Here is a 27,952-nt window from a genome sequence, read left to right on the forward strand (position 1 = left end):
TAAGGCTTGTAGGTTTTAATGTTTCATTACTGGTGACAGAGTAGTCTCGAGGGGATCCTTGGAGAACCTGTTCTGACTTTAGAAGCACTTCCTGTGGACAATGGAGGGTCCTGCCTCATCATACTCAGGCTTGCTGATCCACATCTGCTGGAAGGTGGAGAGAGAGGCCAGGATAGAGCCCCCAATCCAGACTGAGTACTTCCGCTCTGGGGGAGCAATAATCTGCAAAGAACAAATGTGGTGAATCATGATCAGTCCCCAAGGGAATAAGCAGGGTGGTCCAAAAATCTGTTTATCCCAGAAAAGGGGAACCCCATGGTCAGAAAAGAACAAGAGAAACGTTGTGATAGATTAGATTTTTGCTCAAAACCTTCACTTCCCCACTCTTCCCTTAATCCCTCCTTGGGAATAGTGCACTGCTCCCTGTGACTCTGGGCTGGGCATTGTGTTTGCTTTGACCAATGGGATATTAGCAGACATAACACAAACAGGGGCTTGAAATATGCTTGTGTACTTGGGCATGTTCTCTTGCTCTGCCATCTTCATGAGAAGAGCTGCCCCTGGGGAGCTCTTTCAGCCTGGGCCCGTTAATGAGAAATATGGACTTGACCTGAGCTGGCTGGACCTGCAGTTAATTCAGAGCCACTTACTTAGCCAAGCCTGACCTTGATCAGCTAACTCCTAGCTGCTGCATGAGCAATAAATGCTCACTGTTATGTGCCCTTGAGATTCCATAGTTGTTTGTTACTTGGCAATAGCTGACCAATACAAATATCTATAAGGGGAACCTTGTTCTGTTCTTGCCTGAAGTTTGGATGCATGGGCAGGTTGGGCTGGGCTTCCTCCATTCCTGAGTACAAACCAGTCTACCAAAACCCTGTTTTGAGCTATCTGTCATCACCCAATTATATCTCAGAAGTCCTCAAATTTATATCTACATTGTTCATGCTTTCCACTAGGAATCCTGGGCTTAGCTTTTAGAAATTTGTTGTCAGGTCAAACAACTTTGAACTCTACCTCAAAGGGGATCCAGAAGGACTACGATTCTTCAACTAATTTTCCAGTCTTTGAAGGGTCTAAGAATTCAGTGCTAGAGCAAACCAGATAATAAATTGGTTTTTTTTTGTTGCCTTAGAATCTCTGTGCATGTTCCCTAAATCGCAGAGATCATGGAATTGTAGAATAAGAAGGATCTTTAGAAGTTATTTTATTATCCAGGCAGACAAAAGTCACCTAAATCCTCCTTGAACAGATTATTTCAAGGACTGGGAATGCACAGCCACTAACAAGGTAACAAATTTTGTTGCTGGACACTTCTCATGAGAAAACTCTGGCTTCTCTTAGGTTGGTGGTCCTAAATGAGCCCCACCCCCACCCCAAATCTATTCTTTCATGTCCTTGAGACTTGCCTCATCTCCCCCAGTTCCCCTATACAAGTCCTGCTGTCCAGTTTGGATAGGTGCTCAGATAAGCACAGACCCGCCTGGACATGTTTGCTTCTTCTACTTCCTCTGCTTAGAGTGTCCTTTCTCTTCCGCTTTTCTTATTTAGGTTGTCCTGGTATTGATCATGTTTACTAATTAGATCCTAAACTCCATGAAGGCTGGCACATACTGTTAAAGTCAGAGCAGTGGCTCATGAATTGGGAAATGCATCAGATCACTGGTGGTTGTTTATCAGTGTAGGTGATGGGGGCAATTCAGACTTATTGGACCACAATCTGGGAGTGAGGCCAGGCATGGTATCCTGACACACAGTCCTGGTAAAATGCCCCTGCCCCAGGCCTGGCACGATGCTTTCCACAGGACAGGCCTCAGTAATGCACCATTCCTGTGGTTCTGGGTGAGAAGAGCCCACAAGTTCTCACCAGTTTCCTGATGGTCTGCTCCATTTCTCTGTGATGAACACCATCTGTTAGGCAGGGGGAAGGCCCGGGGCAGCCTTCCTTCATGAAGGTTCTTAGAATATTGACTGAGAACACATTTCCTCACATCAGGCCTACTCCCCAGAGATCAGCTTTATTGTGAGACTTTGTAACTTTCAACCAATGTGTTATTTCTATTCCCAACTCTTTCTCTAAAACTGTTAGCAGCAAAGTTCCTAGAAGGAGCTGAAAATGTCTGTGTGACTGCTTGGAGACCAGAGGCAGGGGAGAAGCTCCCATCCTGCAGATGCCCAGGAGGTGAGAGGCTCTATTGGGAGGCAGTATGGGGAAGGGCATGGCCAAGATGGGACAGTAGATCAGAGATGTTCAGGAATCAAGGAATGTCCCTGTTGAGTTTGAAGCAGAGCTGGCCCTATGACAAAAACATCCACTCTTTGGAACTTTCAACCTCCTCCGGAGCAATAAAGTTTAAAGATACCATAGTGTGACCTTCTTTTCTTTCCTTCTATTTCCGGTCTCCTGATTATTTATTTATTTATTTTTAGAGACAGGATCTATCTGAATTTATATTTAGAGACAGGCTAGAGTGCAGTGGCACAGTTAGAGCTCATGTGGCCTTCAACTCCTGGGCTCAAGTGATCCTCCCACCTTGGCTTTCCAAAATGCTGGGATTACAGGTATGAGCCATTACACCTGAATAATTATTCTCATCATCCCAAATTCTTTCAGCCTCTTCTTATGTGACATTCCTGTGATTATGTTTGAGATCCATACTAAGTGGGTCTTTAGCCCATCAATGCCCAAGGAACATAATTCCCCAGGATAAAATTGGCTCTAGTCCAGGATGATACTGAACCCAGGAGACCAGCAAGTTACCAGGCCTGGCAGCCTGCCTCCGAGGAACTCCCAAGTAGGCAAGACTTTATACAAAGAACAGGATGGAGGGAACTGAGGCAAGACCCACCTTGATCTTCATGGTGCTGGGGGCCAGGGCTGTGATCTCCTTCTGCATCCTGTCAGCAATGCCAGGGTACATGGTGGTGCCCCCAGAGAGGACATTGTTGGCATATAAGTCCTTACGGATGTCAATGTCACACTTCATGATGGAATTGTAGGTTGTCTCATGAATTCCAGCGGACTCCATGCCTAATGGAGATCACAGTGTCTAGTCAACAGGCATCACTTCATAAATACGCATACCTCCAGCTCCTCAAATGACCCTTCTTTGATTGTTGCAACTACCCTAGTTCAGAACCTTAGTATCTCCCAAAAGGATGATAAGATCAGACCCCCTCCCTTGTCATGGCCTTTCCTTTATTGTCCCCTGTTCTGATTGATCTTTTTTTTTTTTTTCCTGAGACGGAGTCTCACTCTGTCACCAGGCTGGAGTGCAGTGGCGCGATCTCAGCTCACTGCAATCTCCGATCCCTGGTTCAAGCGATTCTCCTGTCTCAGCCTCCCAAGTAGCTGGAATCACAGGCACGCGCCACCATGCCTAGGTAATTTTTGTATCTTTAGTAGAGATGGGGTTTCACCATGTTGGCCAGGATAGTCTCCATCTCCTGACCGTGTGATCCACTCCTCTCGGCCTCCCAAAGTGCTGGGATTACAGGCTTGAGGCACCACGCCCAGCCTGATCTTTTACACTGTTGCCTGAGGCATATTTCTAAAGGAACACTTTTGTTATGTCATCTTTCTTTTTTCATAACTTTTTGAGATATAATTCAGTCGTTTTCAGTATATCTGCAGAAGCAAACATCACCAAAATCCAATTTTAGAACATTTTTATGCCTTCAAAAGAGACCCCCATACCTAATAGTGGTCACTCCCCATTTTCCCCTCCATCCCTGCCCCCGCCCTAGGTAACAGCGAATCCACTTTCTGTCTTTAGAGGTTTGCCTATTCTGGATGTTTCCTGTCAGTGGAATCATACACCATGTGGTCTTCTGTGTGTGGTTCCTTTCACTTAGTATAATGTTTTCAGGGTCACAGCATGGATCAATACTTCATTCCCTTTTATTGCCAAATAAGATTCCATTGCATGGGTATACTCATCATGTCACCTGACAGTCCCCCATTGCCTGCAGATTGACATCCAGCTACTGTAGCCTGGCATCACAGTCTCCTGGAGCAAAAGGTCCTGCATGCCAAACTAGCTCTTGCCATCTGCCTGGTCTCCTTGCCTCTAGTCTTTTTTTTTTCTTTTGAGACAGACTCTCATTGTGTTGCCCAGGCTGGAGTGCAGTGACACAATCACGGCTCACTGCAGCCTTGATGTCTCTGGGGCTCAAGTGATTCTCCCACCTCAGCCTCCTGAGTAGCTGGGACCACAGGCATGCACCATCACGCTCTGCTAAATTTTGTATTTTTCATAGAGACGGGGTTTCGCCATGTTGCCCAGGCTGGTCTCAAACTTGCAGGCTCAAGTGATCTGCCTGCCTTGGCCTACCAAAGTGCTGGGATAACAGGTGAGTCACTGTGCCTAGCTGCCTCCAGTCTTTTTTTTTTTTTTTTTTTTTTTGAGACAGAGTCTCACTCTGTCACCCAGGCTGGAATGCAGTGGTGTGGTCTTGGCTCACTGCAACCTCCATCCCCCAAGTTCAAGCAATTCTCCTGCCTTAGCCTCTCAAGTAGCTGGGACTGCAGGTACCTGGCTAATTTTTGTATTTTTAGTAGAGATGGGGTTTCACTGTCTTGGCTAGGCTGGTCTTGAACTCCTGACCTCGTGATCCATCCGCCTCAGCCTCTCAAAGTGCTGGGATTACTGGCGTGAGCCACCGCACCTGGTCAAGTCTCCGGACTTTTATCCATGCAATATGATTCCACACTGTAGATAGAGGAATCTTGCTAAACTACAACCTGACCTTGCTATATTGCTGCCTACAAACTTTCTGTGTTTTAACTTCATTCTTAGTTTCATGTTATATTTCCTGTTCTGCTTTTCCGGTATCTTGATTTCCTTTCCCTTTTATTTAAAATGAGATTTTCGGCCGGGCGCGGTGGCTCAAGCCTGTAATCCCAGCACTTTGGGAGGCCGAGACGGGCGGATCACGAGGTCAGGAGATCAAGACCATCCTGGCTAACACGGTGAAACCCCATCTCTACTAAAAAATACAAAAAAAAACTAGCCGGGCGAGGTGGTGGGCGCCTGTAGTCCCAGCTACTCGGGAGGCTGAGGCAGGAGAATGGCGTAAACCCGGGAGGCGGAGCTTGCAGTGAGCTGAGATCCGGCCACTGCACTCCAGCCTGGGCGACAGAGCCAGACTCCCTCTCAAAAAAAAAAAATAAATAAAAAATAAAAAAAAAATAAAATGAGATTTTCTCTATTTTTTTTAATACACTTTTCGCCCTTCCTAGGAAAATGTGAGGTATGCATATGTAATTAACAAAGTGTCCATGACTCCTGGCGTTTCTCTCTCCATACCTCACCCACCCCTCCACCCTCCCCACCCTGAGATTGGCAGGGACTGTGGGCAGCACCTCACCGATAAAGGAAGGCTGGAAGAGGGTCTCAGGGCAGCGGAAGCGCTCATTGCCGATGGTGATAACTTGCCCATCTGGCAGCTCATAGCTCTTCTCCAGAGAGGAAGAGGAAGCTGCTGTGGCCATCTCATTCTCAAAATCCAGGGCCACATAGCACAGCTTCTCCTTGATGTCTCGCACAATTTCTCTCTCAGCTGGAAGGAGCAGAAATGACAGAAGGTGAATACTGACCCTGTTAGTTTGGTTGTCCCATTCTGATCTCCATGAAAACCTCCTTCTCACATCTACTTTATTCTTTTTTTTTTTTTTTTTTTTTTTGAGACAGAGTCTCACTCTGTCACCCAGACTGAAGTGCAGTGGTGCTGTCTTGGCTCACTGCAACCTCTACCTCCTGAGTTCAAGCAATTCTCCTGCCTCAGCCTCCCAAGTAGCTGGGATTATGGGCGTGTGCCACTATGCTCAGCTAATTTTTGTGTTTTTAGTAGAGACAGGATTTCACCATGCTGGCTAGGCTGGTCTAGAACATCTAACCTCAAGTGATCTGCCTGCCTTGGCCTCCCAAAGTACTGGGATTACAGGCGTGAGCCACCACGCCTGGCCTCACATCTACTTTAGATTCAGTCATAGGATGATGATAGACTTGCCCCAAAGAGGGTCAAGGGTCACTCCATTCAATCTTAATTCTTCTACTCCCCTTTCTATTTTTTTTTTTTTTTTTTTTTTTTTTTTTTTTTTGAGGCGGAGTCTTCACTCTGTCGCCCAGGCTGGAGTGCAGTGGCACCATCTCGGCTCACTGCAAGCTCCGCCTCCCGGGTTCGCGCCATTCTCCTGCCTCAGCCTCCGGAGTAGCTGGGACTACAGGCGCCCGCCACCGCGCCCGGCTAATTTTTTGTATTTTAGTAGAGACGGGGTTTCACCGTGTTAGCCAGGATGGTCTCGATCTACTGACCTCGTGATCCGCCCGCCTCGGCCTCCCAAAGTGCAGGGATTACAGGCGTGAGCCACCGCGCCCGGCCTATACTCCCCTTTCTAAAGAGGGAGTCTCAAGTCTTGATTCCCAAGCAGGACTTTGTATGAGATTTCTGACAAAGCCTTAGGTCTTCTTGGGGGCTTTGCAGGACACATTTCTGGTCTAGACTCAGACTTAGAAGTTTGATCTTACAGAATCTAAAGAGGCTCCCACCTAAAAATGCCAGTAGCCCAGGTGGGCCACATGACACCTTCCCCTTAGAAATTCGGGCCTCACTTATTCAATTTGTCCTCAAACCAAAGGTGCCCCTAGGTCATGAAATGCATCAGCGGATCTTCACTACCATTCAGCCCTGTGAAAACTAGCCCTAGTCCTGGTGTGGACATGGACAGAGGCAGTTGGTCCCTGAGAAAGGAGGGACTGCTTCTATGACTATCTGGTCTTATCCAGAGGCCCAGCCCCAGCTTAAGGCCTCCAGGTCTATCTCAGGAGAGTTTAAAGACACAGAGCCACAGAATTCTCATTGGTTCTGAGAGCTTCTGGTCCTAAACCTGTTTGGTTCTGAGCTCTAGTCAGAATCAGGAAAGGGGCTGGATACCTGTGGTCACAAAGGAATAGCCTCTCTCTGTGAGGATCTTCATGAGGTAGTCAGTGAGGTCACGGCCAGCCAGGTCCAGGCGCATGATGGCATGGGGCAGGGCATAGCCTTCATAGATGGGGACGTTGTGGGTGACGCCATCACCTGAATCCAGGACAATGCCTGTGGACAGAGAGGATCAGGCTTATAAAAATCTTATTCTTGTCTTTCATCAGTCTCTTTCTAGGACTGTTACCAATGAGATCTGACTACCATATTTTCCTTTACCAGTTAAGGATATTCACCCATCACAAGAATCATCAATCATATTTTTTACTTTTTATGTATATCACTTTTTTTTTTTCCCAAATGAGACTGTAGGCCTCTGGAAGGCAAGTAAAATGTGTCCTTTTTTTTTGTATTCCTTGAAATACATCACTGGTAATGCATACTTGTCAATTTGTCATTAAGTCTGCACTGCATATTCTTTTTTTATTTTCGAGACAGAGTTTTGCTCTTGTTGTCCAGGCTGGAGTGCAATGGCACAGTCTCGGCTCACTGCAACCTCCATCTCCTGCGTTCAAGCAATTCCCCTGCCTCAGCCTCCTGAGTAGCTGGGATTACAGGTGCCTACCACCACGCCTAGCTAATTTTTGTATTTTTAGTAGATGCAGGGTTTCACGATGTTGGCCAGGCTGGTCTCAAACTCCTGACCTCAGGCAATCCACCTGCCTCGGCCTCCCAAAGTGCAGGGATTACAGGCGTGAGCCACTGCGTCCAGCCTCATATTTCTTAATCTAACAGCCACGTCATAACTGATGAGAAAGCATTACAATATCATCGCTATTATTTAATATTGTTCAGGATGTCCTAGCCAATTGCAGTGAAACAGAAAATAGAAATAAGAGGTATGACTACCAAAGGGAAACAAAATTGTCATTATTTGCAGATAATGTGGTTTTATATAGAAGATCCAACAGAATCAATTAAGAAACTATTAGACCCAGTTAGATGGTTCAGTAAGGGCCAGATGCAAAATAAATGTCCAGAAACCAGTAATTTACTCTTGTATAAGGATCTGAATCATGGCATATTTTATAATAAAAATGAGAGGCAACCTAAAGCTCCAGCAATAGAGAAGTGGTAAAATAAATAAATAATGAAACCATCATACAACGACTACCACGTGGCCATTAAACATGATGTTTGCAACAAAACAAAGTGCAAGGTCAGGCACGGTGGCTCACGCCTGTAATCCCAGCACTTTTGGAGGCCGAGGGAGGCAGATCACTTCAGGTCAGGAGTTCAAGACCAGCCTGGCCAACATGGTGAAACCCCGTCACTACTAAAAATACAAAAATTAGCCGGGTGCAGAGGCTCATGCATGTAATCCCAGCTATTCGGGAGACTGAGGCAGGAGAATCACTTGAACCTGGGAGGTGGAGGTTGTGGTGCACCAAGATCACGTCATTGCACTCTAGTCTTGGCAACAGAGCGAAACTCCATCTCAAAATGAAAACAAAAACAAAAATGCAAAGTGCAGGATGTGAAACTGTATATGCCATGCATTTCTCCATCATTGTCCTTATCATGTGCAGTGAAATTATCTTTTGCTTTTGTCTATCTCCCACTAAACTGTTAGCTCCATAATGACAAAGTCTGTCTTATTTGTCAGTGTATACCCATGGCCTGGTACCATGTGTGGCACATTGTAGGGAGTAATGGGAAATACATGATGGATGAATGAATGGATAAGTCAGTGAATAAATGATGAATGAATGTTTAAACAAATGTTTATGGAAGCTGTCAAGTCCCTATTAAAGACCATTTTATTTTGAGATTTTCTCTGTTACCCTGAGCACACTTCTATACCAAGGCCACATATAGTCATGTCCACATAGTGACATTTTGGTTAACTTCAGACCACATACACAATGGTGGTGCCATAATATAATAAGGAAGCTGAAAAATTCTTATTGCCTAATGACATCATAGCTGACATCACGTCATAGGGCAACGCTTTACTCACGTGTTTGTAGTGATGTTGGTATAAACAAACCTATTGCGCTGCCAGCTGTATAAAAGTACAGCACATACATTATGATAATGATAATAAACGACAACATGGTGCTAGTACTGGCTTATGTATTTCTTATACTATCTTTTTTTTTTTTCTTGAGACAGGGTCTCACTCTGTCACCCAGGCTGGAGTGCAGTGGCGAGATCTCAGCTCAATGTAGCCTCTGCTTCCTGGGCTCAAGCAGTTCTCCAGCTTCAGCCTCACAAGTAGCTGGGACTACAGGCATGAGTTACCAACGCCCGGCTAACTTTTTGTATTTTTTTGTAGAGATGGGGTCTAGCCATGTTGCCCAGGCTGGTCTTGAACTTCTGAGCTCAAAGAGATCCGCCCACCTCGGCCTCCCAAAGTGCTGGGATTACAGGCATGAGCCATTGCGCCCAGCCTCTTATACTATGTTTTTAATCATAGTGTACTCCTTCTACTTATTAAAAAAAGGTTGATTGTAAAAAGGCCTTAGGCAGGTCCTTCCGGAGATATTCCAGAAGGAGGCATTGTTATCATAGGAGATGACCGCTCCATGCATGTTATTAACCCTGAAAACCTTCCAGTGGGGCAAGATGAGGAGATGAAATACGGTGGTATTGATGATCCTGAACCTGTGCAGACCGAGGCTAATGTGTATATTTTAGTTTTTATCAAAAAAGCTCTGAAAGTAAAAAAATAAATAAATAAATTTAATAGAAAAAAGCTTGTAGAATAAAGAATATAAATAAAGAAAATATTTTTGGCTGAGGGTGATGGTTCATGCCTGTAATCCTGGAACTTTGGGAGGCTGAGGTGGGCAGATCACTTGAGGTCAGGAGTTCGAGACCAGCCTGGCCAACATGGTGAAACCCCATCTTTACTAAAAAAAAGCAAATACAAAAATTAGCCAGGCATGGTGGCACACTCCTGTAGTCCCAGCTACTTGGGAGTTTGAGGCACGAGAATCACTTGCACCTAGGAGGCAGAGGTTGCAGTGAGCTGAGATTGCACCACTGCACTCCAGCCTGGGTGACAGAGCGAGACTTCATCTCAAAAAAAAAAAAAAAATCACAGAAAAAAGAAAATAGTTTTCTGTTACTGTTACTACAAAAAAAGTAAAAATGGCTTTAAAAATTTAAAAGTTTATAAGGTAAAAAAATTACAGTAAGCTAAGGTTAGTTTATTATTAAAGAAATAATAATTTTTTATTATTATTGTGCAGTGAATAATAAAAAATAATTTTTTATTATTTCTTTAATAAGAAATAACAGGCTGGAGGGCAGTGGCGTGATCTTGGCTCACTGCAACCTCTGCCTCCCAGGTTCAAGTGACTCTTCTGCCTCAACCTCCCAAGTAGCTGGGATTACAGGCACCTGCCACCACGTCCAGCTAATTTTTGTATTTTTAGTAGAGACGGGGTTTCACCATGTTAGCCAGGCTGGTCTTGAACTCCTGACCTCATGTGATCTGCCCACCTTGGCCTCACAAAGTCCTGGGATTTCAGGCGTGAGCCACCGTGCCTGGCCAAGAATAATATTTTTATAAATGTAGTACAGCCGATGTGTACAGTGTTTAGTCTACAGTAGTGCACAGTAATGTTTTAGGTCTTCACATTTTCTCACTACTCACTCACTAACCCACCCAGAGCAACTTCTAGTCTTGCAAGCTCCATTCATGGTAAGTGCCCTATACACATGTACCATTTTTTTATCTTTGATACCATATTTTCACTGTAACTTTTCTATGTTTCAGTATGTTTAGCTACACAAATAAATAACCATTCTGTTACAGTTCCCTACAGTATTAATCATAGTTAAATGCTATGTAGGTCTGTAGCCTGGAAGCAACAGGCCATGCCATACAGCCTGTGCATGTAGTAGGCTATAGCATCTAGGTTTGTGCAAGTACACTCTCTAATGTTCCCACCGTGACGAAGTCACCTAATGACACACATTTCTTGGAACATATCCCTGTCATTAATCTATGTGTAACTGCACTTACATTTCTACCACCACAGGTTCTCTACTCTTTCTGCTTCATAAAGCAGAAACATTCCAGTGCTGTTGGAATGTGTGTATGTGTAGAAGCTCCTGGAATGATTACTGTGAGGGAAACAGTTCTCGCTGTACGTTTTTTCCAGCTATACCAGGTAGGCTCACATCTGGCATTCCACACAGGCATTCTCACTTGTTATCCCTAAGCAAGATTTTGCCTGGACTTCAGCCGTCCCTTTGATTCCTCTGAGCAGGAGCCTCTGCCAGACCCCAGCTTTTCCCTACCTCCCCTGAAGTCAGAAAAGGAATGGATTACAGGATTACTCACCTGTCGTGCGGCCAGAGGCATAGAGGGAGAGCACAGCTTGAATGGCGACGTACATGGCAGGGACATTGAAGGTTTCAAACATGATCTTAAAGAACAAGGAAGAATAAAAGATTATCTGGCAAAAATCACAGCACTTCTTGGCCTGTAGAATGGTTTGTAATCTCATTAAGGGCGGGAACTATGCCAGTTTGGTATTTCATTATTCCACACCCACTCCCCCAGGGCCTGGCATGGACTATGGACATAGCAGGTCCTCAAAGAGTTCTGTCGCCTTGATATTTGAAGGGGAGAAGGTATCTGGCCAAGCATCTGTGTTGCATTCTCGTGCCAGTGTTTAAGTCTTCCTGGCTTCTTACCTGGGTCATCTTCTCCCTGTTGGCCTTGGGATTTAGGGGAGCCTCTGTGAGCAGGGTGGGGTGCTCTTCAGGTGCTACACGCAGCTCATTGTAGAAGGAGTGGTGCCAGATCTAGTGGAGACAAAAGCCAGATGAATCTGGCAGACTCCCAGTGGCTGGAAAATTCTGACTGACATTCCCTTGCTGGGAGAGTGTGGCACCATGTTACACAGGATGGGATGGATCTGGAGAGGAGAATGGTCAGCCCTGGAAATTTCTGACTGACATTTAAAGGGTATATTCCTTCTCAACAGGGCCCCAGGTAGGACTCAGACCTGGAACCAGTATTTTCTATGTGTTCATTATTTCCATTTGACCTTCCCTCTTCTCCACTCTGCTACAGTCTCTCCCCTGCCTTTGTGCACTGAGTGATGCAAGGCACATTGTCACTCAAGTGTTCATTGCTTTCTGGCTTCTGGCTATATTTGGCTGATAGAAGATACCTGCAAGAGACTGGAAAGTAGGAGGGCAAAATAAGCCAGGGTTTATCTCCTGACAATAGCGTGGCCCTCCATGAGCACAGTTCCTGTTGGGCAGCCCCTCTTTCAGGGCTCAAGCTCTCTCTAAGCTCCAATGACACTGCCCCTTCATGTTTTGGGGTGTGAGAGCTCCCTCTATTGCTGGTTCTTGGGTGCCTCAACATCCCTTTGTAGTTGCCTTAACCCTACGCACATTTCTGCAGGACATTCATTTAACCAGTTGTAAAACCCCAGCTGAGTATACATGTCAATCAATTTCAAAACCCCAGCTGAATGTACACTGTCTCCTGCTGAGAATCTGACAGAGGCACTTGGGCTCAATTTTCACTATTATTGGCCAGCCTGGTACTTTAAAGCAGGGTTTCTCAATCGCAGCACTATGACATTTTAGGTTGGATAATTCTTTGCTGTAGAGGGCCGACCAGTATCCCTGGTCTCCACCCACTGGATGCTAGCAGCAGTTTTCAAGTTGTGACAATCAAAAATGTCTGCAGACATTGCCAAATGTCCTTTGGGAAGCAAAATCATCCCGGTTAAGAACCACTGCTTAGCCTGGGCAACATAGTGGGGGCCTGTCTCTACAAAAAGATAAAAAATTAGCCAGGCATGGTAGCGCCTGCCTGTAGTCCCAGCTACTTAGGAGGCTGAGGCAGGAGGATCGCTTGAGCCCAGGAGGTCAAGGCTGCAGGGAGCTGTGATCATGGCACTGCACTCCAGCCTGGGCGACAGAGTGAAACCCTGTCTCAAAATTTAAAAAGAACCACTGTTTTAGAGGAAGTTAATTTCTTCCCGTGTCCAGTTTCTTCTTCAGTGATCAAGTACAACCAAAAAGGAGTCTTGCAGAAGGATTGGGCAAAGTGTAGCAGGGACGTGGGGCTTTGGTTTCCTCAGAGGTGAGGCACAGGGTCATTTGATGCCGTTGGACCCATGTATTTATGGACCACCAGGTTTGTGCTAAGACGGTGGTAAGTGTGATGAGGGTAGATATGAATCAGACATGGCACCCAATTCTCGGTTGCAAAGTCCAGAGGGGAGAGAGATGGTTAAAAAAGACCAAAACAAACAAAAAGAAAAACACAAGCCACATTTTAAGTGAAGGAAGAGGTAGGAGTAATTCATTATCTGAGGGATTTAAACGGGCCTTGAGAGCAAAAGAAGGTCTCCAGAGGCTGCTGTGAAAGGCATCCGAGGCAGAGGGAATGGCACAGGCAGAGGCCCTGGACTGTGAGCGTTGCACAGGAGCCCAAAGGACAGCAACTGGTCTTAAGGAGGGGACCCCATGCTACTTAAAATGTGCTTCCTAGAGACCCTCTCCCGGAGTCACCTTGGATCATCTGATCCACTGAACCAGAATCCTTGGATGTTGGGCTCAAGCATCTGCACTTGATTTTAGTTTATTTTTTGGAGTTTTTATACCTTAAAAGTTAAAGATGTTGATAATTTTTAAAGTTAGAAAAATATTTTTAAGGTCGAGTGTGGTGGCTCATGCCTGTAATCCTAGCACTTTGGGGAGCTGAGGAAGGCAGATTGCTTGAGCCCAGGGGTTGGAGACAAGCCTGGGTAACAAAGTGAGACCCTATCTCTACAAACAATTTAAAAATCAACTGGATGTGGTGTGCACCTGTGTTCCCAGCTACACCAGAGACAGAGGCAAGAGGATTCCTTGAGCCCAGGAGGCCGAGACCACAGTGAGTTATGACTGCACCACTGCACTCCAGCCTGAGTGACAGAGGAAAATCCTACCTCAAAAAAAAAATTTTTTTTTTTTTTTTGTCGACCAAGCTGGAGTGTAGTGGCGCGGTCTCAGCTCACTGCAACCTCCACCTCCCGGGTTCACGCCATTTGCCTGCCTCAGCCTCCCGAGTAGCTGGGACCACAGGCGCCTGCCACTACACCCGGCTAACTTTTTGTATTTTTAGTAGAGACGGGGTTTCACCGTGTTAGCCAGGATGATTTCGATCTCCTGACCTCGTGATCTGCCCGCCTTGGCCCCGCAAAGTGCGAGGATTACAGGCTTGAGCCACCGCGCCCAGTCAAAAATTTTTTTTTACTGGAATAAAAATCTCTCCTATGTCCATCACCTAACAACCAACAGTTAACATTTTGACTTTTTTCTTTTTCCTAATCTTTTGTCTTTATGTATTTTTAAATTTATTACTATCGTTATTTATTTCATATCCTTTTATTATTAGACTATGTTAAAATTTGTTTTTATAACATAAATCATTTTACTTTTCATAATAAATATTTGTTTCTAATAAACTAAACTTTTAAAAATGCTTATATAACATTTTATCATATACTATCATATATTTAATCACATTACTATTCATGGTGTCTTTGATTTTTGGTTATAAATAATCCTATGATAGTTATCTTTGGCATATTGCAATTATTTTTTGTATTCAGGATGTTTTCCAAAGAAGAAGATTCTAAAAGTGGAATTACTGGGCTAAAGAACATGGCAATTGGAAGACTTTCTGTTTTCTGTTATTAACAAATAGGCTAAACCACTCTTTACTTCAGAATAAAAAAGTGGCTGTTTTACCCCATCCTTACCTGAATTCAGTGCTCTCACTCTTAAAATATGAAATAATTTGATAGGTAAAAATCATACCTAGTTATTTTACTTTGATTTTTTTGTTTCAAATGAGTTTAAATTTTTTCACATTTGCAGCTTTTCATAATTTCTGTTCAGCTAATTAAGTGTTTTTTATTTGTCTGGGGTACATTTCATATTTTTAATTGTCAATTTGCATTAACTGTTCATATTAATCCTTCATTGCACTTTTTTTTTGCAGTTTGTTATTTGGCTTTTAAATTTGGTTATTTTTGAGATATTAAAAGTTATGATTCTTTAAGAAGTCAAATTTGTCATTCTTTTTCTCTATGACCACTCTTACCAGAAGTTTGATTAAATGTTCACATTAACTGTATTATATTTTTGGTAATTTAAATGTTTACGTTTAACTTTCATATTTAATTGACATGGTTTTGGTGAAATAGTGTGAGCTTAGGGCTATAAACCAAGATTCTCCAGTTCCCAAAATAACTAATCAGTTGTCCCAGAATAATTTGTTGAATAGTCCTTTCCTCCTCTCTTGTGTTGGAAGTTTCATTTATTATATATTTCCTCTTTACCTTTTTGCCGTTATCAAATTGTTTAACTTTACAATTTATATTGTATTTCATTATATTATGTCTTCCTTCATAATTTAAAAAATTCATTTTGTTTCATAATTTTTGCTTATTTATTTCTGCAAACATACTTTAGAATTATGCCGCATAATTTTTATTGGAATGCAATGAGCCTATAAATTAATTTGAGGACATTTGACACTTTTACCCAATATGGTTTTTAAGGCACATGAGATATATATATACATATATATAATGATTTGTAGATACACAATGAAATGATTATATATAATGAAATGATTTTATATTTCTTATATATATATATATATATTTTTAATTATATGTAGAGTTTCACTCTGTTGCCCGGGCTGGAGTACAGTGATGCGATCTTGGCTCACTGAAACCTCCACCTCCCGGGTTCAAGCGATTCTCCTGCCTCTGGAGTAGCTGGGTGACAGGCGCCCACTACCACACCTAGCTAATTATTGTATTTTTCGTAGAGACAGGATTTCACTATGTTGGTTGGCCAGGCTGGTCTCGAACTCCTGGCCTCAAGTGATCCGCCTGCCTCAGCCTCCCAAAGTGCTGGGATTATAGGCATGAGCCACTGTGCCCAGCCTTAAGGCACATAATTTATTTTTAAGGGTTTCTTTAAAGAATTCACACATTGTCACTACTGTGAATAAAATAGTTTGTCTATTATGTTTTCTTTCTTCCTTCCTTCCTTTCCTTCTTGGTTTTCTTTTTTCTTTTTCTTTTTTTTTTTTTTGAGACATGCTCTCAGTCTATCACCCAGGCTGGGGTGCAGTGGTGTGAACACAGCTCACTGCAGCCTCCACCACCTGGGCTCAAGTGATCCTTATGCCTCAGCCTCCTGAACAGCTGAGACCACAGTCATGTGTTACCATGCCTAGTGAACTTTTAAATTTTTGTTTCATAGAGATAGGGTCTCACCATGTTGCCCAGGCTGGCCTCAAGCTATCCTCCTGCCTTGGCTTCCCAAAGTGTTGGGATTATAGGCATGAGCCACTGGCCTCTATTACGTGTGTGTGTTTTTTTATTTTTATTTTTAATTTTTTGAGACGGAGTCTCACTCTGTTGCCCACGGTGGTGTGCAGTGATGCAATCTCGGCTCACTGCAACCTCTGCCTCCTGCATTCAAGCGATTCTCCTACCTCAGCCTCCCAAGTAGCTGGTATTACAGGCGCCCACCACCACGCCCAGCTACTTTTTGTGTTTTTAGTAGAGATGGGGTTTCACCATGTTGGCCAGGTTGGTCTTGAGCTCCTGACTTTGTGATCCACCTGCCTTGGCCTCCCAAAGTGCTGGGATTACAGGCGTAAGCCATCATGCCCAGCCTATTATGTTTTTAAAGTAGATAATGTTACATATCTATGAATCGTACATGTCACTTATTGAGCACATAAGTATGTTCCATGCCTTGGGATTATACTAAGCATTTACCTAATTCAATCTCCAAAGCAACCTAAAGCACAAAGTGTTTTTTATCTTCATTTTACAATGAGAAAACTAAGACTTATAGGGTGGGTTTTGCACCTGGATTTCCTGCCATTGCCTCTAATGTCTGTGCTCTTATCCTCTCCACTGTATAACGTGAAATCTGTTGCATTTTATATGCAGTACTTATCTCACATCGAGTGACTCAATCTAGGATTTAGAGAAAAGTATAAATGAATTACAGACTTCAAGTCAACATTCCTCATTTCCAGTTGCAGTCTGCTCAGTAAGCCCTGTATCACATTTCCGAAGACAGCCATTGCAGAAACAAGAACACTCAGCCAACAGTCAGCAGAGTTAATCGCAAGAATATTAGAAAGGCTCTATTAGCATTTTGCACACATAATTTTGTTGACCATGAGCTCCACCATTTAAAAATTCCGCCGCCCCCCCGAACCATATTTTCTTAAACAAAAAGGCTTCTAGAAACCCTGAGAGAGTTCTACTTAAAAACTTTCACTGGAGACTCATCATCATACTCTAGCATCAGTCCACCTATGTGAAGTCTTGACAGGGAAGATAAGAATGAGAGACGGCTGTTTGCCTCTCTTGAGCCAGCACCAGCATTTTAAAGAAGGGGTGAGCACTGGCCTGAGTAAATATTGCAGGAAAAGATGATCGTGGGGATTAGGCGGGGACAGGTCCTCCGATGCCAAGACAGGGAGTTAGGAACCCCCTGTTGGTTAATGAAGAGCTACTGAAGATTTCTGAGGAGGTGAGTAACATGAGCTGACCTGTGTTTAGAAAGATCAGCTTTGCAGCAGTGTAGAGAATGAATTCGGTGAATGAGGGCAAGAGACCAAGAAATCAGCCAGGAAGTCATTGCAATAGTCCAGGGAGAGATGTTGGCAGCCTAGGTTGGAGAAATGGTTGTGGGGCTGAAAAGAAAGGAAAGACAGAAGTGAGAAGCATTTTAGATTGAGAGTTGACAGAGCACAGTGGCCTATGGATACGAGGGTCATGATGATGGGCGATCATTAAAGCAGGCTCATTAAGGGGGAGTCTACAGATACCTTCTCCATGTCATCCCAGTTGGTGATGATGCCGTGTTCAATGGGGTATTTGAGAGTCAGGATTCCTCGCTTGCTCTGAGCTTCATCCCCCACATAGCTGTCTTTCTGGCCCATTCCCACCATCACACCCTGCAATGCAAAGAGAAGAAAAGAGAAATGAATTGACTGACGGCTCCACACAGAGGGATTCAGGCACTGGAAGGTCTCTGAAGAAGGATGAGGATGGGAAAAACAGCTTTCTTCCCCTGGAAACAGGACAGCAGGAGACAGGATGGAGCAGATACCAGTGAGTGTGGAGGTGTCAGGAAGAGAAGGTGGAGGATTTCTTGTGGGTTGGCCTTTCTTCTTTCTCTTCAGACAATGTTGTTTTCTGAGACAAAACAAGCCCCACCCATACACTTCTTCCCCTCATCCTACTACACACAGGCACACACACACACAAATAAACACACACACAAATTTGTATGTACCCTCCTCAAATCCCCTGTGCCTGCACTTTTAGATCTCCAAATCTTTGCTATTCTCTCCACCTGCTGAAATCCTTCTTATTCTCAGGTATTCCTTTTTCTGTGACACCTTTCCCTTCCTGTGAAATATTTTACCTCTATCACAGCCCATGATCTCTGACTAGTTAAGTGTATTTCTTCACAAACTGTAAATTTCTTTTTTTTTTTTTTTTTTGAGACGGAGTCTCGCTCTGTCGCCCAGCCCAGGCTGGAGTGCAGTGGCGCGATCTCGGCTCACTGCAAGCTCCGCCTCCCGGGTTCACGCCATTCTCCTGCCTCAGCCTCCCGAGTAGCTGGGACTACAGGCGCCCACAACCGCGCCCAGCTAATTTTTTGTATTTTTAGTAGAGACGGGGTTTCACCGTGGTCTCGATCTCCTGACTTTGTGATCCGCCCGCCTCGGCCTCCCAAAGTGCTGGGATTACAGGCGTGAGCCACCGCGCCCGGCCTTCACAAACTGTAAATTTCTTAAAGGCAAGAGGCTTGTTCAATTAATTTTTCCATACCTAGCAACCCCCCAAATGTAAGCCAGACATAATAGTGTCATTGTGTGCCTGATGTATATTGGTTTTGGCCCTGGATATTTCTACTTAAAGGGTCCTGCTCTCTCAGTTAATCAGAAAAGAACTCCCTACACCTGGCATGCATGCCCGCATGTGCATGCAGACACACACACACACACACAGACACACACACACACACTCACTCCCTTCCCCTAACCCCCAGCTCAGCAGGGTCTCACAGTGCAGCGCTTACTCCTAGTGGCTCAAAGCCTGGTATCCAGATGAGCACACACCTGGTGTCGAGGGCGGCCCACGATGGAGGGGAAGACAGCCCGGGGGGCATCATCTCCTGCGAAGCCTGCCTTGCATAGGCCAGAGCCATTGTCACACACGAGTGCGGTGGTCTCCTCTTCACACATGGTGTGAGTGGCCGAGTGAGCTGGGGACTGGAGCACCTTGCGGTTTGTGGGAGAAGAGAACTAGTCAGCCACTTGTCAAATCAGTTTGGAGACAGTTTCTTGGCTTTGGGGCCTGACCCTACCTGCAACCAGGGCACACTTCCAGGAGGGACAGGCATGGGCTTGGCCTCCCACTCTTTGGCAGTTGAGCCTCTTCCCTTTACCTGAATTGTGAATTGTGTCCCCCTAAAGATTCATGTTTAAGTCCTAACCCCCAGTACCCAGAAGATGACTGTGTTTGGAGATAGGGTCTTTAAAGAGACAATTAAGTTAAAATGAGATTAATGCAATATGGCTGTCATCCACTGTGAATACTCCAACAGGATGGGTGTCTTTATAAGAAGAGGAAATTAGGATCCAGATGCATGCAGAGGGTAGGCCACGGGAGGATGCAGTGAGAAGGTGACCACATATAAGCCAAAGAAAGAGGCTAAAAGTTCTGGAAGGACACCTAGCAAACCGATTATAGTGATTACCTCTGGGAGTGTGGAGAAGAACTGGGAGAGGAAGTGCTGTGTTATATCTATAATATTTTAATTTTTTTACAAGGAGGCCGCATTTGCATATAGTTTATATAATTAAAAATCAATAGCATAACATATCACTAAGGAAAAAATAGGCAGTGGTTATAGGTGAAATATACACTCCTAAGGGTAGAAGCACCTTGACAAGGAAGGGGCACTCTGGGAGGAGAGAGGAAAAGAAGGAACTCCACGATGGGACTCACTGTATGCTGCCTCGACAGATGGGGACAACAGAGGATTCCCTCCCCCATGCCGAGATCCGAATTAGGATGGATGCAAACTAATGAAGAAATTAACTTTCCCAACATCTGCTGCGTGCAATCTTTCTTTTTTTCTGCCTTCCTTCCTTCCTGTGTCTCTTTCTTTTTCTTTCTTTTGAGTTACAAACAGCAGCTGACAAATTCCTGGCATTTGGTGATGAAGGAGAAGCAACAGAGCCTCGGAAGATGGTGAGAGATTGCTTCCTAGCCTGGAAGGACCCAGTGGGGCGGGGCAGAAGTGGGGAAGGCCCCAGCTGAGGGGCTGAGGAGACAGACTTCCAGAAGTCCAGAGAAAAGAGAAGTGCCAGGCACAGAAAGAGAAGGCGGGCTGAAGTTTTATCCGGAATGTGTGACCGCAGGTGCCTATGACATGGAGCGGGGAGAGGGGAACTTCTGAAACCTGTGATCCTGGTCCCAGATGGCCTCATGCAGAAGCTGGACAGAGAAGACTGTGACTGAAGCAGAGTGGAGACAGCACCACAGGCCTGAGAATGCGAGGTCTGAAGGCTAGGTAGACACTGAGCAGAGGCTTGTTAACATTTTCAAGAGTAAAACTAAGCCCTTCCCAGTTATATTCAAAGCAAGGCTCACACTAGGGGAGAGGCCTGCTGTGACTTCTTAAATCCAGCTTTACCTCTGTCTCTGCTGATCCTTATGTCTCCCATGGCGCCAGTGATGAGTCCTCATTCTCTAAACCAGCCCACAAGGTCCAGAATAGGATATCCCTCCTGATAAAGCCATGTACTAAGCAGTAATACAATTTGGTATATTTGCAGCTGCCTCAGTCAGTGTCAATGAGGAGGCAGCGATATGTCTCAGGGCTCTACTCTCAACCGTTTCTCATGTGACATTTTTATAAATGAATGAAAATATAAAGCACAGGTTGATCAAGTTTTCAGATAAAACAGCTGGGAGAGAGTAATATTAAATACACTGGGTGAAAGAATAAAACTCCAAGAAGATCTCAAAAGGCAGAGAAAATGAGCTGAATCAAAAGAGTTTTTTTTTTGAGATGGGGTCTTGCTCTGTCACCCAAGCTGCAGTGCAGTGGCAAGAACACGGCTCACTGCAGACTTGACCTCCCAGGCCCAAGCGATCCTCCCACCTCAGCATCCCCAGTAGCTGGGATCACAGGCATGCCCTGCTATGCCTAGCTGATTTAAATTTTTTTTTTCTGTAGAGACGAGGTCTCCCTCTGTTGCCCAGGCTGGTCTTGAACTCCTGGGCTCAAGTGATTCTCCTGCCTCAGCCTCCCAAAGTGCTGAGATTACAGGTGAGCCACCACACAAAGCCAAGGTTAAATTTAATGAAATGAATATGAATTCCTATATTGTGAGTTTCAATAACCAAACTCTGAAAGCTCTTGTGGCCAGGCACATTGGCTCACGCCTGTAATCCCAGCACTTTGAGGCAGGCGGATCACGAGGTCAGGAGATTGAGACCATCCTGGCTAACACGGTGAAACCCTATCTCTACTAAAAATACAAAAAAAAAGAAAAAAGAAAAAATATTAGCCGGGCGTGGTGGAAGGCACCTGTAGTCCCAGCTACTTGGGAGGCTGAGGCAGGAGAATGGCATGAACCCGGGAGGCAGAGCTTGAAGTTAGCTGAGATCATGCCACTGCACTCCAACCTGGGCGACAGAGTGAGACTCTGTCTCAAAAAAAATAAAAAGAAAAAGAAAGAAAGAAAAAAAGAAAGCTCTTGTTTAGCATCTGTGAGCAGGACTTGGCATCTTGTTGATCGTTAGCAGTGTGCTATGGCAGGGATAAAAGCTACCTCTGCCCTTAGCTGGGGTACCGTGTGTGGTTCTTGGGGCCACCCTTCCTGGCAAAGGTGTGGAGAAGTGGCTTCACAGTCACTGCTTGTGAGTGTCAAATTGTACTACTTTTCTGAAAGGGAATTTGAAAATACTTATTAAAAGCCTTAAAGATGTACACACCTTTTGACTCCCCAAAAGCACTTCTACGAATCTATCTTTGTGAAACAGTCATGGGTGAATGAAAAGATTTGGCCTGTTTTCACACCTTTGTTTAAAATGATCAAAATTAGGAACAATCTCAATATCAAAAAAAAAGTTACTGAATAATAAATAATTTGGCTTGTAAACTAATTACTGGAAGCCTCCATACAATGGAGAAACTAAAATATTTAATGCAATAGAAAAGGTGCAAGTTGCTTTGGTAGGTGAAACAGCGGTATGTTCAGCGTTCCCATTTTTGGTATAAATGGATTTTTAATTTTAAAAAACATGGGGTTTTCCACATATATTATCTATTTAATCCTCAAAACAGCCCCGAGAGAAGATATCTTTAATTCCATCTCATAGATTTGGAAGCCAAATCTCAGAGAAGGTAAAGAACTTAGCCAGAGATCTCTTCACTGAGAAGAGGCTGGGAGAGGCAGGCCTGGCACCCACCGAGGACACTTCCCAAGCCTGAGATGTGTCTTCCTCACTACTTTGGGGAGCTGTCATAACTTCTCCATGTTTGGTGTTTTTGCTTCAGCCTGTCTTTCCAGAGCTGTTGGCAGCAAGCACCCTAAAACAAAAGGGTCTGTGTTCTTTTCTCTCTATGAAATGGAGTCCCTCCTGTGCCAGGGCCACACCTAGATTTACTTTTTACAGCCCCAGCACCTAAGTGGGTGTTTAACACATAGGCGGTGCTATGGTTGGAATGTTTGTGCCCTTCAAAATTCATGTTGAAATTTCGTTACCAATTTTAGCAGCAGGGTTCTGCCCTCTTGAATGGACTAATGTCCTTCTCAGGAATGGGTTTTTTATAAAAGGGCGAATTTGGTCCCTTCTCGCTCTCTCTTGCCCTCCTGCCACGTGAGGGCACAGCAACAAGGCGCCATCTTGGAAGCAGGCTCTGGGCTCTCACCAGACAGACACTGAATCTGCTGGTGCGTTGATCTTGGACGTCCCAGCCTCCAGAACTTTGAGAAATAAATTTCCATTGTTTATAAATAACCCAGTCTTATATATTCTGTGGTAGCAACAAACATGGATTAAGACAGTAGGTGTTCAATAAATATTGAATGACAATGTCGCCATCTGAGTGGCCCCCTCCCAGACCTGGTGTGCTCTGCCACCTGAGTCCCCACAGTCCAGCCTCATGATGGTTCAGTCACAAGGGCCTGACTTAGAATCACATGGGCAGTTTTCTCTCCAAGCTGGCCAGTGAACAGCAGTGCTGCCCTGCTCTAGCAGGTGGTCCACCTTGAGGGGAAAGCAACCTCCAAAGCGAGGAAGTAGCAAAAGAGGCAAAGCTGTGCTCCGACACTGTCTCCCTCTAGGGTCCCTCAGCGTCCGTCTCTCCTGTGTGACTTATGGTTCAAGCCCGTCTGGGTTTTCAATGAGTCCTTTTGTCTCCCTCCCCAAACTCCCTCCAGCGTTTCCCACACACAGAAAGAGGCAGAGCCTGGAATTTTGTTTCCAGTGCAGAGCAGCGGCTGAGACAAGCCACAAGGCGGCTTGAAGCTGTCAACAACGCTGTTCTGCAGCACTTCAGGTGGCTCGGAGTTTACTATTTTGAAGGCAAAATCCAATGTGAAGCGAGGGCGGGGAAGGCAGAGGGAAGGCAGGGGGAAGGCTGGTGGAGTCGAGCCTCCGAAGGGCCCGTGCTGCTCTGAGAAGAAGGTGTTCACCCTGGAGCCAGACTCTTGTACTGTCTCTGCCAGGAGAAATTCTAAACTTTCCTCAGCTGCTTTCTGGTAATTTGTGGCTAGACTCGAGCATGTCAGCTGAACCAGAGCCAAAGTCACTGTGGTTTCCTGGGGTCACAACCGCTTCATGCTTGGCAGGGAGCAGAGAGTTGCTCTGGTTCCTTCAGCACAAATGACATCTGGGCTTCATTGAAGCTCTCACTGACTCAAGAACGAAGCTTTTATTCCCTTTGCCCCGAAGGTGGCCAGAAACCAAAGACATAATGAGTGCAAGTCATTTGCTCACTCACCCGTCTGTCTCCCTGGCCACCCCAAACACCATGTGAGGGCAGAGCTGTTAAAATCCACCCACCCCAGTACCTAGAAGGAGACAAGTTTGGCTCTAGAAATCTTCTCACTGCTCCTTCCTTTACCCTCTTCTCCCTCCTGGTTCCCCCTTCCCACAGCCCAGTCCCTTTGTCCTTCCCTGGGCCTTAGTTTCCTCCGCTAGAACATGGAAATGATAGTATCTATCTCACAAGATGACGGAATGGAAATGAAGGTGCCGTAGACATTGTAAATGTAGGCAAATTCCAGCCTGTTTCTATATGGCCTGTATCTCAGGATGGTTTTTCCTTTCTTTTTTTTTAAATACTGGGCCTCACTCTGTCACCTAGGCATTGAGTCCAGTGGCACCATCAAGCTCACTGCAGGCTTGAACTCCTTGAGCTCAAGGATCCTTTCTCCTCGTCCTAGGAGCTGGGATGACAGGCATGTGGCTGGCATGGTCACTACATTCTGCTAATTTCAATTTTTTTTTTTTTTTTTTTTAGAAACAGGGTCTTGCTATGTTGCCCAGGCTGGTCTCAAACTCTTGGCCTCAAGTCATCCTCCTGCCTTGGCATACCAGTGTTGGGATTACAGGTGCAAACACTGCACCTGGCCCTACATTTTCAAATGGTTGAGAAAAAAACAAAAGAAAAAAAGATTTCATGACCCATGGAAATTATGACATTCAAGTCTCAGAGTCTAATAAATAAAGTCTTACTGAAACACAGCCACACCCATTCACTTACATATTATCTATGGCTGCTTTTGTTACAATGGTAGAATTGAGTACTTGTGACAGAGACCTTCAGGCTCTGAAAGCCTAAAATATTTACTTTCTGGGCCTCATCAATCCCTGTCGTCAAATGCTGCAAAGAATAATAATTCTTATTAATCTCTCTTACTCTTCTCCATCAAAACTTGCTCCCAGGATGAAGCCTGTCATATTGAAAGGAATTGAATGATCCGCTTCACACATCAATGACTATTGAAAGTTGAATTTATGTCCATTCTCAAAGACATTTTCATTTTGACAGAAAGTGTTAGGCCTAAAAGGAGGGCCTCTGTGATGATGAGATTTCAAACAATAGCTGGGGACAGGTTTTTGGGTGAGGGCTTCAAGTGACATGTAAGCAGCTGCCTCTCTGCCTTTTATTGTTTGCCTACGCGTATATACAAACCATCAGAAACCCTGGCAGAGAGAAATCATCTATGAAAAACACTGCCATGGTGGAAAATTCTAACAGCACCTCTAATTAACTTCGTGGTATCTTCACGAGGTTCATATATATACGTGAGTTCAATTAAAAACAACTCTGTTGAGTAATATTTTGGATCCTCCAGAATCTGTCTCGGGTGCCTTCTCTTTTGGCTCTTACCTGGCCTTCCATTCACTCCCCTGGTTCTGCTCTTGTCCAGACCCCTCTCTTGCGCTCTAGGCCTGCAGAGCCTGCTGTGCATCTCCCCCACCAACCCCCCCACCCCGGCACCCCAACTCCACACCTCCAGGACTGCTCTCCTCATCACCAGCCTCTGCCTGGAGCTGCCCTCACAGACTCACACCACCCACCCTGAGCCCACGCCCAATGCCCTGGTGCCGCCCTCTTCCCTCTCAACCTATCACCAGCCCTTCTTTCTTCTACCTCCACAGCACCCATGCCACCAGCTCAGGACCACCGCATGCTGCAGTTGTGCTCTTGCCCTGCTCCAGTCCACTCTCCTCACAGCTGCCAAAGCAGCCCCTTCAACAGATACCCTCCAGATTAAAACCCTTCCATGGCTCCCCATAGCCTGATCCTTTAGAGTCTAAAGCTCTTGTAATCCAGCCCTATTGACCCCTCTGAATTTAGTTTTACCTGATTCTTGCCTTGCCATCTAAATTCAGTGGAGTTGAGCTGCTTGAGTCCCAAAAACCATGCTCACTCTTTACCAGGACTACCTTACTTCAGGACCAAGCTCAGGCACCTCTTCCTCCAGGAAGTCTTCCCTGATAACTCCTGGGCTGAGTGATGGGCTCCTCCTGGGCTTTACCCCTTTCATGTACTTATTTGCTCCATGGTTCTCATCTGTTTATCTGTCTCTTCCAGTAACTGCAGAAGCCTCTCCACTGTCCCTAAGGAGCAGGGACAGTGCCTGGCCCATAATAAGTGCTCAGTAAATGTTGGCAGAATGAACATGGGGAAAGCGGAAAGATATCTTGCCCCAAGTTCATGATGTCGCACAGCCCATCCCCTTTTCTCAGGCCTGGCATGTAGGATCTTACTGTTCATTGCAGTTTCTCCAGCACCCATCCATCTCTGTCACAGGAAGCTCTGCCTCTTTTCAGCCCAAGGGTTAGTATGAGAGTCCAAACCCACATTCAGGTAATCAAAGTGAGCACTTAGAGCCTCCCTGTACAAAGTGTGGTCCCAGACCAGCAGCCTCAGCATCGCCTGGGAGCTTGTTAGGAATCCCAAGTATCAGGCCACATCTCGGCCTACTGGAATCAGAATCTGGGGTGGGGCATAGGGCAATCTAGGTTTTACAAGCCCTCCAGGTGATTCTTAAAGTTTGAGAACTCAGGGCGGGGCCCTGACAGCCTTGAGCTGAGTGCCGTATATATGCATTCTCTCATTTAATCCTCACACCATCGCCAAGTAAATACTGTTATTCTTGCCCCCATTTTCCAGGTGAGGAAGCTGAGGTCGCTCAGTAACTTGGTTAGCCTGGCAGTCTACCTTCAAGGCCTGCACCGCCACACCCAGCCTGCCTCATCTGTGAAGAGATGCTAGTGAGTTCTGATGCCAAACGTGAAAGTGGCCCCTTAATCTCATCTTCCTCTTAATTCTTTGTGCACGTGTGTCTGTGTGTGTTGGGTGGGTTGGGGAGTAATGACATCTGCAAATGGGTCACAGTTGGGTGTGAGTCTTTTGAATGAGTGGCTGAATGTCTCTAGGCCTCAATGTCCTCATCAGAGGAGGAGAATGAACTAGATGGGCCCCAAGGTCCTTCTACCCCAGAACCTCATGATGCCACAGGGCAAGTGGAATTTTCCCCATCCCCCAATGATCCTAGAGCCTTCAAGGACTGCAAAAACCCTTCATTCTCCTCAGCCAAGCACAAATCAGAGGACAGAGAGAGACCCAGGGGATCTGAAGAAAATACCCTCCCATTCCCAGCACAGACATTTCATGGACTAAACAGCTCATGGACACCAGGACCACTGTTGGCTTTAACTCAAGTATTCTGAAAAGAAGCTGCTTTTCTGCAAAGTATATGATCCCCTAAAACAGCCTCCCAGACATTCTAACCCAAGACAAAGGACATCAGGATGTGGACCTTCACTGACCCCGGGGAGCAGGGCTAGTACAGACTGCAGGCATTATATCCCACCAGCCCCTTCTGAGGCAGGGAGCGGTTCCAAGCTGCCCCTGCCCCAGGATGTCCCATGGCCAGCGATGCCTTTTCCCGGCAGGCTGCAGTATGTTCGCAGGTGCCGCTTCCCACCAAGTGCCCTGGCATGTGATCTGGGCCAGCGCCACAGAAGTCAGGCCAATCTGGAGGCACCTCCCGCACCCAGGAGGCCAGGCAGCCCCGGAAAGGAAGAGGTGGCAAAAGCCGTACAGTACTCACCGAGGGTACGAGAGGTTCTTCTCCCAGTGACTGAGGGCTGGTGTGTCTTTGGCATGAATACCAGAGCAATATAAAACCCCAGAGGCGGATCTTCTTTAAACAAAGTCCCTAAAAAGGCCAGCTGACGGTGTGTTAGCAATATTACCATATAAGGTGGTTTTTTCAATAAATCGCCTTGGGGGTAGGGAAGGGGGTGGGTAGAGTGAATTATCATTTGAAAAATGTATGCAAAAGGACTCAGTGGCAACAGCCCCGGTGCTGGTAGATTTGTTCCTTTTATGCTGCACTTGCATA

The 27,952-nt window shown here is 45.4% G+C and overlaps 2 protein-coding genes across 2 annotated transcripts in view; both read right to left on the bottom strand.

Annotated features, from left to right (window-relative positions):
• On the bottom strand, window positions 1-27,754 carry ACTG2 (actin gamma 2, smooth muscle). The gene is made up of 9 exons (XM_050754489.1): window positions 27,659-27,754; window positions 19,127-19,288; window positions 17,825-17,953; window positions 11,638-11,748; window positions 11,282-11,366; window positions 6,937-7,098; window positions 5,371-5,562; window positions 2,850-3,031; window positions 1-222 (listed from the first exon to the last, which is right to left on the bottom strand). The coding sequence occupies exons 2-9, from the start codon at window positions 19,250-19,252 to the stop codon at window positions 79-81; spliced, it is 1,131 nt and encodes a 376-aa protein (XP_050610446.1). The 5' UTR covers window positions 19,253-19,288; window positions 27,659-27,754; the 3' UTR covers window positions 1-78.
• The window catches only part of DGUOK (deoxyguanosine kinase), a 74,355-nt gene that overhangs the window by 41,710 nt on the left and 4,693 nt on the right, over window positions 1-27,952 (bottom strand). The gene's annotated exons all lie outside the window — the stretch shown is intronic.

This window comes from Macaca thibetana, chromosome 13, assembly GCF_024542745.1.
Source record: "Macaca thibetana thibetana isolate TM-01 chromosome 13, ASM2454274v1, whole genome shotgun sequence".
Classification (NCBI taxonomy): domain Eukaryota; kingdom Metazoa; phylum Chordata; class Mammalia; order Primates; family Cercopithecidae; genus Macaca; species Macaca thibetana.